At 44.8% G+C, this 14,300-nt stretch overlaps 1 protein-coding gene across 1 annotated transcript in view; it reads left to right on the forward strand.

The window, feature by feature from the left end:
- Positions 1-12,175, forward strand: part of LOC116359724 (fumarate hydratase, mitochondrial-like) — a 28,799-nt gene extending 16,624 nt beyond the window's left edge. The window contains exons 8-10 of the mRNA XM_031813077.1: positions 4,385-4,512; positions 10,176-10,329; positions 11,949-12,175. Coding sequence (XP_031668937.1) covers positions 4,385-4,512; positions 10,176-10,329; positions 11,949-12,091 — 425 coding nt within the window. The 3' untranslated portion in view covers positions 12,092-12,175. The remainder of the gene's footprint in view (positions 1-4,384; positions 4,513-10,175; positions 10,330-11,948) is intronic.
- Positions 12,176-14,300: the final 2,125 nt, after the last annotated feature.

The following is a 14,300-nucleotide window of genomic DNA, read 5'->3' on the forward strand; positions in this document are numbered from 1 at the left end:
ACTGAGATACAGTAGGATAGAATACAGTATATACATATGAGATGAGTAATGCATAGACTAAGATACAGTAGAATAGAATACAGTATATACATATGAGATGAGTAATGTCAGAGCGGCACAGACTGAGATACAGTAGGATAGAATACAGTATATACATATGAGATGAGTAATGCATAGACTGAGATACAGTAGAATAGAATACAGTATATACATATGAGATGAGTAATGCATAGACTGAGATACAGTAGGATAGAATACAGTATATACATATGAGATGAGTAATGCATAGACTAAGATACAGTAGAATAGGATACAGTATATAGATATGAGATGAGTAATGCAGGATATGGAAACATTATTAAGGAGACATTATTAAAGTAGGAAAGGAGTGAAAGAGATCACAGAAAGAGTGAACAGTATCTGGACATGCCATAGATGGCATAGAACACTTGGGTACTATCTGTCCCAGTGGTCTGGCATTAGCTAAGTGGAACAGAGCTACATGACCCCACCTAACTCCCAGCTGTCTGAACAGAGCTACATGATCCCACCTAACTCCCAGCTGTCTGAACAGAGCTACATGACCCCACCTAACTCCCAGCTGTCTGAACAGAGCTACATGACCCCACCTAACTCCCAGCTGTCTGAACAGAGCTACATGACCCCACCTAACTCCCAGCTGTCTGAACAGAGCTACATGACCCCACCTAACTCCCAGCTGTCTGAACAGAGCTACATGACCCCACCTAACTCCCAGCTGTCAGAAATCATCCACGCCACATCTAGGGTGGGTCAGGTTTCAAGATGTATTTTTGTCCAGGCCTTTACTTCCCCCTCTTGACCTCTACTTCAGCAAGAGATGTTATAAAGACTATCTAGCTACCCGCAACCTGTCTTTAGTCAGACTACCTCTCTAGCTACCCACAACCTGTCTTTAGTCAGACTACCTCTCTAGCTACCCACAACCTGCCTTTATTCAGACAGCCTCTCTAGCTACCCGCAACCTGTCTTTAGTCAGACTACCTCTCTAGCTACCCACAACCTGTCTTTAGTCAGACTACCTCTCTAGCTACCCACAACCTGCCTTTATTCAGACAGCCTCTCTAGCTACCCACAACCTGCCTTTATTCAGACAGCCTCTCTAGCTACCCACAACCTGCCTTTATTCAGACAGCCTCTCTAGCTACCCACAACCTGTCTTTATTCAGACAGCCTCTCTAGCTACCCACAACCTGCCTTTATTCAGACAGCCTCTCTAGCTACCCACAACCTGCCTTTATTCAGACAGCCTCTCTAGCTACCCACAACCTGCCTTTATTCAGACAGCCTCTCTAGCTACCCACAACCTGTCTTTATTCAGACAGCCTCTCTAGCTACCCACAACCTGCCTTTATTCAGACAGCCTCTCTAGCTACCCACAACCTGCCTTTATTCAGACAGCCTCTCTAGCTACCCACAACCTGCCTTTATTCAGACAGCCTCTCTAGCTACCCACAACCTGCCTTTATTCAGACAGCCTCTCTAGCTACCCACAACCTGTCTTTATTCAGACAGCCTCTCTAGCTACCCACAACCTGCCTTTATTCAGACAGCCTCTCTAGCTACCCACAACCTGCCTTTATTCAGACAGCAGCACAATAACATGTTGACAAATACTTCTGGAGGATTTCAAAGGGTAAGGATCCTACACTGATGGACTGATTACAGAACAGTTTCTACTAAAGGCCTTGACATGACATGAAGGGATCGTGCTGATGAACTGATTACAGAACAGTTTCCTCAGAAGGCCTTGACTTTTAGGAGAGCCTTGAAAGTGGTGCTGTCCAGTGTTTACCCTCCTCTCAGAAGTCGTGTTGTTGACCTCTGTTCAGCTGTGTTGTTGTAGGATTTCAACAGGTTGTGATTGGAGCTCGTGTAACGTTACAGCCCTACCTTGGACTGGGTTTAGTTTATTTGCACAAATAGAACAGTTTGTAACAGTAAAAAACAACAACCGTATGTTCGGGGGGGAAAGAGCTGAAAGGGGTCGTCGACTGTGGGGTTTTAACCACTGAGCTTTAACCATGGGGTTTTAACCATGGGGAAAGAGCTGAAAGGGGTCGTCGACTGTGGGGTTTTAACCACTGAGTATTAACCATGGGGTTTTAACCACTATGAGTATTAACCATGGGGTTTTAACCACTATGAGTATTAACCATGGGGTTTTAACCACTATGAGTTTTAACCACTATGAGTATTAACCATGGGGTTTTAACCACTATGAGTTTTAACCACTATGAGTATTAACCATGGGGTTTTAACCACTATGAGTTTTAACCATGGGGTTTTAACCACTGAGTTTTAACCACTATGAGTATTAACCATGGGGTTTTAACCACTATGAGTATTAACCATGGGGTTTTAACCACTATGAGTTTGAACCACTATTAGTTTTAATCATGGGGTTTTAACCACTATGAGTTTTAACCATGGGGTTTTTAACCACTATGAGTTTTAACCACTATGAGTTTTAACCACTATGAGTTTTAACCACTATGAGTATTAACCACTATGAGTATTAACCACTATGAGTATTAACCACTATGAGTATTAACCACTATGAGTATTAACCACTGAGTATTAACCACTGAGTATTAACCACTGAGTATTAACCACTGAGTATTAACCACCGAGTATTAACCACTGAGTATTAACCACTGAGTATTAACCACTGAGTATTAACCACTGAGTATTAACCACTGAGTATTAACCACTGAGTATTAACCACTGAGTATTAACCACTGAGTATTAACCACTGAGTATTAACCACTGAGTATTAACCACTGAGTATTAACCACTGAGTATTAACCACTGAGTATTAACCACTGAGTATTAACCACTGAGTATTAACCACTGAGTATTAACCACTGAGTATTAACCACTGAGTATTAACCACTGAGTATTAACCACTGAGTATTAACCACTGAGTATTAACCACTGAGTATTAACCACTGAGTATTAACCACTGAGTATTAACCACTGAGTATTAACCACTGAGTATTAACCACTGAGTATTAACCACTGAGTATTAACCACTGAGTATTAACCACTGAGTATTAACCACTGAGTATTAACCACTGAGTATTAACCACTGAGTATTAACCACTGAGTATTAACCACTGAGTATTAACCTCTGAGTATTAACCACTGAGTATTAACCACTGAGTATTAACCACTATGAGTATTAACCACTATGAGTTTTAACCACTATGAGTATTAACCACGGGGTTTTAACCACTATGAGTTTTAACCACTATGAGTATTAACCACTATGAGTTTTAACCACTATGAGTATTAACCATGGGGTTTTAACCACTATGAGTTTTAACCATGGGGTTTTAACCACTATGAGTATTAACCACTATGAGTATTAACCACTGAGTATTAACCATGGGGTTTTAACCACTATGAGTTTTAACCACTATGAGTTTTAACCACTGAGTTTTAACCACTATGAGTTTTAACCACTATGAGTATTAACCACTATGAGTATTAACCATGGGGTTTTAACCATGGAGTATTAACCACTATGAGTATTAACCACTGAGTTTTAACCACTATGAGTATTAACCATGGGGTTTTAACCACTGAGTTTTAACCACTATGAGTATTAACCACTATGAGTTTTAACCATGGGGTTTTAACCACTATGAGTATTAACCACTATGAGTATTAACCATGGGGTTTTAACCACTGAGTATTAACCACTATGAGTTTGAACCACTATGAGTTTGAACCACTGAGTATTAACCATGGGGTTTTAACCACTATGAGTATTAACCACTATGAGTATTAACCATGGGGTTTTAACCACTGAGTATTAACCACTATGAGTATTAACCATGGGGTTTTAACCACTATGAGTATTAACCACTATGAGTATTAACCACTGAGTATTAACCACTATGAGTATTAACCACTATGAGTATTAACCACTATGAGTATTAACCACTGAGTATTAACCATGGGGTTTGAACCACTATGAGTATTAACCACTGAGTTTTAACCATGGGGTTTTAACTAATATGGGTTTGACCCACAGGGTTTTAACTAATATGGGTTTGACCCACAGGGTTTTAACCACTATGAGTTTTAACTAATATGGTTTTGACCCACAGGGTTTTAACTAATATGGGTTTGACCCACAGGGTTTTAACCACTATGAGTTTGAACTAATATGGGTTTGACCCACAGGGTTTTAACTAATATGGGTTTGACCCACAGGGTTTTAACTAATATGGGTTTGACCCACAGGGTTTTAACTAATATGGGTTTGACCCACAGGGTTTTAACTAATATGGGTTTGACCCACAGGGTTTTAACTGTGTGTATGTATATCTTCCAGGGAAAGTTAACCCCACCCAGTGTGAGGCCATGACCATGGTAGCAGCCCAGGTTATGGGAAACAACGTGGCTGTGACCATCGGAGGCAGCAACGGACACTTTGAGCTTAACGTCTTCAAGCCAATGATGGTAAGAACTGATATTACCATGGACTAAGACAATGCTAATAGGCCAGTTTCACCGTGGACTAAGACAATGCTAATAGGCCAGTTTCACCGTGGACTAAGACAATGCTAATAGGCCAGTTTCACCGTGGACTAAGACAATGCTAATAGGCCAGTTTCACTGTGGACTCAGACAATGCTAATAGGCCAGTTTCACCGTGGACTAAGACGATGCTAATTGGCCAGTTATACCGTGGACTAAGACGATGCTAATAGGCCAGTTTCACCGTGGACTAAGACGATGCTAATAGGCCAGTTTCACCGTGGACTAAGACGATGCTAATATGCCAGTTTCACCGTGGACTAAGACAATGCTAATAGGCCAGTTTCACCGTGGACTAAGACAATGCTAATAGGCCAGTTTCACTGTGGACTAAGACGATGCTAATAGGCCAGTTTCAATGTGGACTAAGACAATGCTAATAGGCCAGTTTCAATGTGGACTAAAACAATACTAATAGGCCAGTTTCACCGTGGACTAAGACGATGCTAATAGGCCAGTTTCACCGTGGACTGAGACAATGCTAATAGGCCAGTTTCACCGTGGACTAAGACGATGCTAATAGGCCAGTTTCACCGTGGACTAAGACGATGCTAATAGGCCAGTTTCATCGTGGACTGAGACAATGCTAATAGGCCAGTTTCACCGTGGACTAAGACGATGCTAATAGGCCAGTTTCACCGTGGACTAAGACGATGCTAATAGGCCAGTTTCACCGTGGACTGAGACAATGCTAATAGGCCAGTTTCACCGTGGACTAAGACGATGCTAATAGGCCAGTTTCAACGTGGACTGAGACAATGCTTTGTATTTATTATGGAGCCCCATTAGTTCCTGCCAAGGCAGCAGCTACTCTTCCTGGGGTTTATTATGGATCCCCATTAGTTCCTGCCAAGGCAGCAACTACTCTTCCTGGGGTTTATTATGGATCCCCATTAGTTCCTGTCAAGGCAGCAGCTACTCTTCCTGGGGTTTATTATGGATCCCCATTAGTTCCTGCCAAGGCAGCAGCTACTCTTCCTGGGGTTTATTATGGATCCCCATTAGTTCCTGCCAAGGCAGCAGTTACTCTTCCTGGGGTTTATTATGGATCCCCATTAGTTCCTGCCAAGGCAGCAGCTACTCTTCCTGGGGTTTATTATGGATCCCCATTAGTTCCTGCCAAGGCAGCAGCTACTCTTCCTTGGGTTTATTATGGATCCCCATTAGTTCCTGCCAAGGCAGCAGCTACTCTTCCTGGGGTTTATTATGGATCCCCATTAGTTCCTGCCAAGGCAGCAGCTACTCTTCCTGGGGTTTAGTATGGATCCCCATTAGTTCCTGCCAAGGCAGCAGCTACTCTTCCTGGGGTTTATTATGGATCCCCATTAGTTCCTGCCAAGGCAGCAGCTACTCTTCCTGGGGGTTTATTATGGATCCCCATTAGTTCCTGCCAAAGCAGCAGCTACTCTTCCTGGGGTTTATTATGGATCCCCATTAGTTCCTGCCAAGGCAGCAGTTACTCTTCCTGGGGTTTATTATGGATCCCCATTAGTTCCTGCCAAGGCAGCAGCTACTCTTCCTGGGGTTTATTATGGATCCCCATTAGTTCCTGCCAAGGCAGCAGCTACTCTTCCTGGGGTTTATTATGGATCCCCATTAGTTCCTGCCAAGGCAGCAGCTACTCTTCCTGGGGTTTATTATGGATCCCCATTAGTTGCTGCCAAGGCAGCAGCTACACTTCCTGGGGTTTATTATGGATCCCCATTAGTTCCTGCCAAGGCAGCAGCTACTCTTCCTGGGGTTTATTATGGATCCCCATTAGTTCCTGCCAAGGCAGCAGCTACTCTTCCTGGGGTTTAGTATGGATCCCCATTAGTTCCTGCCAAGGCAGCAGCTACTCTTCCTGGGGTTTATTATGGATCCCCATTAGTTCCTGCCAAGGCAGCAGCTACTCTTCCTGGGGTTTATTATGGATCCCCATTAGTTCCTGCCAAGGCAGCAGCTACTCTTCCTGGGGTTTATTATAGATCCCCATTAGTTGCTGCCAAGGCAGCAGCTACTCTTCCTGGGGTTTATTATGGATCCCCATTAGTTCCTGCCAAGGCAGCAGCTACTCTTCCTGGGGTTTATTATGGATCCCCATTAGTTCCTGCCAAGGCAGCAGCTACTCTTCCTGGGGTTTAATATGGATCCCCATTAGTTCCTGCCAAGGCAGAAGCTACTCTTCCTGGGGTTTATTATGGATCCCCATTAGTTCCTGCCAAGGCAGCAGCTACTCTTCCTGGGGTTTATTATAGATCCCCATTAGTTGCTGCCAAGGCAGCAGCTACTCTTCCTGGGGTTTATAATAATTAACCATAATTTGCAAATAAATTCATAAAAAATCCTACAATGTGATTTTTGGGGATTTTTTAAAATAATTTTGTCTGTCATAGTTGAAGTGTGCCTATAATGAAAATTACAGGCCTCTCTCATCTTTTTAAGTGGGAGAACTTGCACAATTGGTGGCTGACTAAATACTTTTTTGCCCCACTGTATAGTGCTTATGTTATCGTGCCTATGTGTGTGTCTTCTCCGTCCCCGCTGTTCCATCAGGTGTTTTTATTTGACCTGTTTATTAAACCTGATTCTACTGCTGCATCAGTTACCTGATGTGGAATAGAGTTCCATGTAGTCATGGCTCTATGTAGTACTGTGGAATAGAGTTCCATGTAGTCATGGCTCTATGTAGTACTGTGGAATAGAGTTCCATGTAGTCATGGCTCTATGTAGTGCTGTGGAATAGAGTTCCATGTAGTCATGGCTCTATGTAGTACTGTGGAATAGAGTTCCATGTAGTAATGGCTCTATGTAGTACTGTGGAATAGAGTTCCATGTAGTCATGGCTCTATGTAGTACTGTGGAATAGAGTTCCATGTAGTCATGGCTCTATGTAGTACTGTGCGCCTCCCATAGTCTGTTCTGGACTTAGGGACTGTGAAGAGACCACTGGTGGCATGTTTTGTGGGGTATCCATGGGTGTCTGAGCTGTGTGTAAGTAGTTCAAACAGACAGCTTGGTGGTTTCAACCTCTCACAAATACAAGTAGTGATGAAGTCAATCTCTCCTCCACTTTGAGCCAGGAGAGATTGACATGCATCTTATTGTTTGCTTTCTGTGTACATCCAAGGGCCAGCTGACCACACGACTAAACCGTCTTCCCAGTGCAACAAAACTAGGGCCTGTAGGACCTGCCTTGTTGATAATGCTGTTAAGAAGATAGAAACTAGGGCCTGTAGGACCTGCCTTGTTGATAATGCTGTTAAGAAGATAGAAACTAGAGCCTGTAGGACCTGCCTTGTTGATAATGCTGTTAAGAAGATAGAAACTAGGGCCTGTAGGACCTGCGTTGTTGACAGTGTTGTTAAGAAGGTAGAAACTAGTGCCTGTAGGACCTGCCTTGTTAAGAAGGCAGAGCATCGCTTTATTATGGACAGACTTCTCCTCATCTTAGCTACTAGGGAGGAGGTCAGTTACCTGGCCTGGTGGTGCCAGAATAACAACCTATCCCTCAACATAACCACGACTAAAGAGATGATTGTGGACTACAGGAAAAGGAGCACCGAGCACGTCCCCATTCTCATCGACAGGGCTGTCTGCCATCTGCCCGGGACAGTTGAAACTGGGATTCATCTGTGAAGAGCACACTTCTTCTCCAGCGTGATCACTGGGCCATCGACGCTTTGCTAAGCTGTCATCAAGGCAAAGGGTGGCTACTTTGAAGAATCTCAAATATATTTTGATTTGTTTAACACTTTTTTCTTTTTCTTTGTTGGTTACTACGTGATTCCATGTGTGTTATTTCATAGTTTTGATGTCTTCACTATTATTCTACAATGTAGACAATAGTAAATATAAAGAAACAAACCCTGGAATGAGAAGGTGTCCAAACATTTGACTGGTACTGTATGCACAAACTGTTCCGAACTGTTTTGGATGGGAAGCATGCAGATGCCTTAACACTCCTCCTCCTCCCAGATTAAGTGTTGACCTCAGCCAGGCTGCTGGGGGATGCCTCAGTCATAATGTAACTCCTCCTCCCAGATTAAGTGTTGAACTCAGCCAGGCTGCTGGGGGATGCCTCAGTCATATTGTAACTCCTCCTCCTCCCAGATTAAGTGTTGACCTCAGCCAGGCTGCTGGGGGATGCCTCAGTCATAATGTAACTCCTCCTCCTCCTCCCAGATTAAGTGTTGACCTCAGCCAGGCTGCTGGGGGATGCCTCAGTCATAATGTAACTCCTCCTCCTCCCAGATTAAGTGTTGACCTCAGCCAGGCTGCTGGGGGATGCCTCAGTCATAATGTAACTCCTCCTCCCAGATTAAGTGTTGAACTCAGCCAGGCTGCTGGGGGATGCCTCAGTCATATTGTAACTCCTCCTCCTCCCAGATTAAGTGTTGACCTCAGCCAGGCTGCTGGGGGATGCCTCAGTCATAATGTAACTCCTCCTCCTCCTCCCAGATTAAGTGTTGACCTCAGCCAGGCTGCTGGGGGATGCCTCAGTCATAATGTAACTCCTCCTCCTCCCAGATTAAGTGTTGAACTCAGCCAGGCTGCTGGGGGATGCCTCAGTCATAATGTAACTCCTCCTCCTCCTCCCAGATTAAGTGTTGACCTCAGCCAGGCTGCTGGGGGATGCCTCAGTCATAATGTAACTCCTCCTCCTCCCAGATTAAGTGTTGAACTCAGCCAGGCTGCTAGGGGATGCCTCAGTCATAATGTAACTCCTCCTCCTCCTCCTCCCAGATTAAGTGTTGACCTCAGCCAGGCTGCTGTGGGATGCCTCAGTCATAATGTAACTCCTCCTCCTCCTCCTCCCAGATTAAGTGTTGACCTCAGCCAGGCTGCTGGGGGATGCCTCAGTCATAATGTAACTCCTCCTCCTCCTCCCAGATTAAGTGTTGACCTCAGCCAGGCTGCTGGGGGATGCCTCAGTCATAATGTAACTCCTCCTCCCAGATTAAGTGTTGAACTCAGCCAGGCTGCTGGGGGATGCCTCAGTCATATTGTAACTCCTCCTCCTCCCAGATTAAGTGTTGAACTCAGCCAGGCTGCTGGGGGATGCCTCAGTCATAATGTAACTCCTCCTCCTCCCAGATTAAGTGTTGACCTCAGCCAGGCTGCTGGGGGATGCCTCAGTCATAATGTAACTCCTCCTCCTCCCAGATTAAGTGTTGAACTCAGCCAGGCTGCTGGGGGATGCCTCAGTCATAATGTAACTCCTCCTCCTCCCAGATTAAGTGTTGAACTCAGCCAGGCTGCTGGGGGATGCCTCAGTCATAATGTAACTCCTCCTCCTCCCAGATTAAGTGTTGAACTCAGCCAGGCTGCTGGGGGATGCCTCAGTCATATTGTAACTCCTCCTCCTCCTCCCAGATTAAGTGTTGACCTCAGCCAGGCTGCTGGGGGATGCCTCAGTCATATTGTAACTCCTCCTCCTCCTCCTCCCAGATTAAGTGTTGACCTCAGCCAGGCTGCTGGGGGATGCCTCAGTCATATTGTAACTCCTCCTCCTCCTCCCAGATTAAGTGTTGAACTCAGCCAGGCTGCTGGGGGATGCCTCAGTCATAATGTAACTCCTCCTCCTCTCTTCCTCTTCCTCCCAGATTAAGAACGTGTTGAACTCAGCCAGGCTGCTGGGGGATGCCTCAGTCTCCTTCACTGATAACTGTGTGGTGGGCATTGAAGCGAACATCGACAGGATCAACAAACTCATGAACGAGTCCTTGATGCTGGTCACCGCCCTCAACCCACACATAGGTATGTGTCATAGTACCGTATGTGCTTCCAAGTAGTGTACGTACATACAGCAGGGGACCAAAAGTCATGAACGAGATACCTGCTCTCTAGAGACAGCAGGAGCGGTAGAAAAGCCAACTGACATTTACTCCTGAGGTGCTGACTTCCTGCAACCTCGACAACTACTGTGATTATTATTATGGTTCCTCTCTAGGTTTCTTCCTAGGTTCTGGCCTTTCTAGGGAGTTTTTCCTAGCCACCGTGCTTCTACACCGGCATTGCTTGCTGTTTGGGGTTTTAGGCTGGGTTTCTGTACAGCACTTTGAGATATCAGCTGATGTAAGAAGGGCTTTGTAAATACATTTGATTTGATTTACTGTGCAGAATACTACTGCAGGAGAAATCAACAGGTTATCCATCAGTCTTTCACTTGTAACCACTAGAGGGCAGTAACTCACAGTCCCACGTTTCAACAGTGCTGAGATTCACCAGACTGTCAGGTGGCTTAGTGTGTAGGGAGTCCACCCTCTGTCAGGTGGCTTAGTGTGTAGGGAGTCCACCCTCTGTCTGGTGGCTTAGTGTGTAGGGAGTCCACCCTCTGTCAGGTGGCTTAGTGTGTAGGGAGTCCACCCTCTGTCAGGTGGCTTAGTGTGTAGGGAGTCCACCCTCTGTCTGGTGGCTTAGTGTGTAGGGAGTCCACCCTCTGTCTGGTGGCTTAGTGTGTAGGGAGTCCACCCTCTGTCTGGTGGCTTAGTGTGTAGGGAGTCCACCCTCTGTCTGGTGGCTTAGTGTGTAGGGAGTCCACCCTCTGTCTGGTGGCTTAGTGTGTAGGGAGTCCACCCTCTGTCTGGTGGCTTAGTGTGTAGGGAGTCCACCCTCTGTCTGGTGCCTCAGTGTGTAGGGAGTCCACTCTGTCTGGTGGCTCAGTTTGTAGGGAGTCCAACCTCTGTCTGGTGGCTTAGTGTGTAGGGAGTCCACTCTCTGTCTGGTGGCTTAGTGTGTAGGGAGTCCACTCTCTGTCTGGTGGCTTAGTGTGTAGGGAGTCCACCCTCTGTCTGGTGGCTTAGTGTGTAGGGAGTCCACCCTCTGTCTGGTGGCTTAGTGTGTAGGGAGTCCACCCTCTATCTGGTGGCTTAGTGTGTAGGGAGTCCACCCTCTGTCTGGTGGCTTAGTGTGTTTTGCACTACGTATTGAATAGGGACATTACCGAACCCAGGAGTTCTCTGTTGGGACATTACAGAACCCAGGAGTTCTCGGTTGGGACCGCCAACTGTCACGACCACATACAATACTTATTTTCCATCATAATTTGCAAATAAATTCATTAAAAATCCTACACTGTGATTTTCGGGATTTTTTTTCTCATTTTGTCTGTCATAGTTGAAGTGTACCTATGATGAAAATTACAGGCCTCTCTCATCTTTAAGTGGGAGAACTTGCGCAATTGGTGGCTGACTAAATACTTTTTTACCCCACTGTATATTGTCTTCGAGGGTCTGCTATTGGTTCCTTAATTGTGTTCTCTGAGGCTCAGGTCTTCAGTGTTTAGACGTTGAGGAAGTAGAAGGTCATGGTTTGTCATCAATCTCAGTCTTAATGATGCTTCAGTATTTTCATGTCTGAATTCATCCCTTCAACAGGTTATGACAAAGCTGCTAAGATTGCCAAGACGGCTCACAAAGAGGGAGGAAATCTCAAGGAAACTGCTATCAAGCTAGGATACCTGACAGCAGAAGAGTTTGACGCGTGGGTCAAGCCACACGAGATGCTGGGACCCAAGTAGAACACAACACGCTGCAGAATGCATATGGTTATAAATGTCTTGTCTTTGTACAAATAAAATAAAAAAAATGTTTTTGTTGGAACACATTGTTGTATATTATTTAAACCTTATTTTACCAGGTCAGTTGACTGAGAACACATTGTTGTATATTATTTAAACCTTATTTTACCAGGTCAGTTGACTGAGGACACATTGTCATTTACAGCAACGACTTGGGGAATAGTTCCAGGGGAGAGGAGGGAAATGAATGAGCCAAAGCTGTTCCCTTTCTCAGTGCAGGAACAGACAGGCCTGATCTATAAATTAGATGTTTCATTCCTCAGTGCAGGAACAGACAGGCCTGATCTATAAATTAGATGTCCCATTCCTCAGTGCCGGAACAGACAGGCCTGATCTATAAATTAGATGTTCCATTCCTCAGTGCAGGAACAGACCGGCCTGATCTATAAATTAGATGTTCCATTCCTCAGTGCAGGAACAGACAGGCCTGATCTATAAATTAGATGTTCCATTTCTCAGTGCAGGAACAGACAGGCCTGATCTATAAATTAGATGTTCCATTCCTCAGTGCAGGAACAGACAGGCCTGATCTATAAATTAGATGTTCCATTCCTCAGTGCAGGAACAGACAGGCCTGATCTATGAATTAGATGTTCCATTCCTCAGTGCAGGAACAGACAGGCCTGATCTATAAATTAGATGCTTCATTCCTCAGTGCAGGAACAGACAGGCCTGATCTATAAATTAGATGTCCCATTCCTCAGTGCAGGAACAGACCGGCCAGATCTATAAATTAGATGTTCCATTCCTCAGTGCAGGAACAGACAGGCCTGATCTATAAATTAGATGTTCCATTCCTCAGTGCAGGAACAGACAGGCCTGATCTATGAATTAGATGTTCCATTCCTCAGTGCAGGAACAGACCGGCCAGATCTATAAATTAGATGTTCCATTCCTCAGTGCAGGAACAGACAGGCCTGATCTATAAATTAGATGTTCCATTCCTCAGTGCAGGAACAGACAGGCCTGATCTATAAATGAGATGTTCCATTCCTCAGTGCAGGAACAGACAGGCCTGATCTATAAATTAGATGTTCCATTCCTCAGTGCAGGAACAGACAGGCCTGATCTATAAATGAGATGTTCCATTCCTCAGTGCAGGAACAGACAGGCCTGATCTATGAATTAGATGTTCCATTCCTCAGTGCAGGAACAGACAGGCCTGATCTATGAATTAGATGTTCCATTCCTCAGTGCAGGAACAGACAGGCCTGATCTATAAATTAGATGTTCCATTCCTCAGTGCAGGAACAGACAGGCCTGATCTATAAATTAGATGTTCCATTCCTCAGTGCAGGAACAGACAGGCCTGATCTATGAATTAGATGTTCCATTTCTCAGTGCAGGAACAGACAGGCCTGATCTATGAATTAGATGTTCCATTCCTCAGTGCAGGAACAGACGGGCCTGATCTATAAATTAGATGTTCCATTCCTCAGTGCAGGAACAGACAGGCCTGATCTATGAATTAGATGTTCCATTCCTCAGTGCAGGAACAGACAGGCCTGATCTATGAATTAGATGTTCCATTCCTCAGTGCAGGATCAGACAGGCCTGATCTATAAATTAGATGTTCCATTCCTCAGTGCAGGAACAGACAGGCCTGATCTATGAATTAGATGTTCCATTCCTCAGTGCAGGAACAGACAGGCCTGATCTATAAATTAGATGTTCCATTCCTCAGTGCAGGAACAGACAGGCCTGATCTATAAATTAGATGTTCCATTCCTCAGTGCAGGAACAGACAGGCCTGATCTATAAATTAGATGTTCCATTCCTCAGTGCAGGAACAGACAGGCCTGATCTATAAATGAGATGTTCCATTCCTCAGTGCAGGAACAGACAGGCCTGATCTATGGACAGATGACTGCTGTAGGAAGTGACTAGCTATCACTTTTTTAGTATTATTTTTTTCCACTTCGGACTTCAGTTTCCTCTTCAGTGAAGGCTAGATCTATGGACAGATGACTGCTGTAGGAGGTGACTAGCTATCACTTTTTTAGTATAATTTTTTTCCACTTCGGACTTCAGTTTCCTCTTCAGTGAAGGCCAGATCTATGGACAGATGACTGCTGTAGGAGGTGACTAGCTATCACTTTTTTAGTATTATTTTTTCCACTTCGGACTTCAGTTTCCTCTTCAGTGAAGG

Source organism: Oncorhynchus kisutch, unplaced genomic scaffold (genome assembly GCF_002021735.2).
Source record: "Oncorhynchus kisutch isolate 150728-3 unplaced genomic scaffold, Okis_V2 Okis04b-Okis11a_hom, whole genome shotgun sequence".
Classification (NCBI taxonomy): Eukaryota; Metazoa; Chordata; class Actinopteri; order Salmoniformes; family Salmonidae; genus Oncorhynchus; species Oncorhynchus kisutch.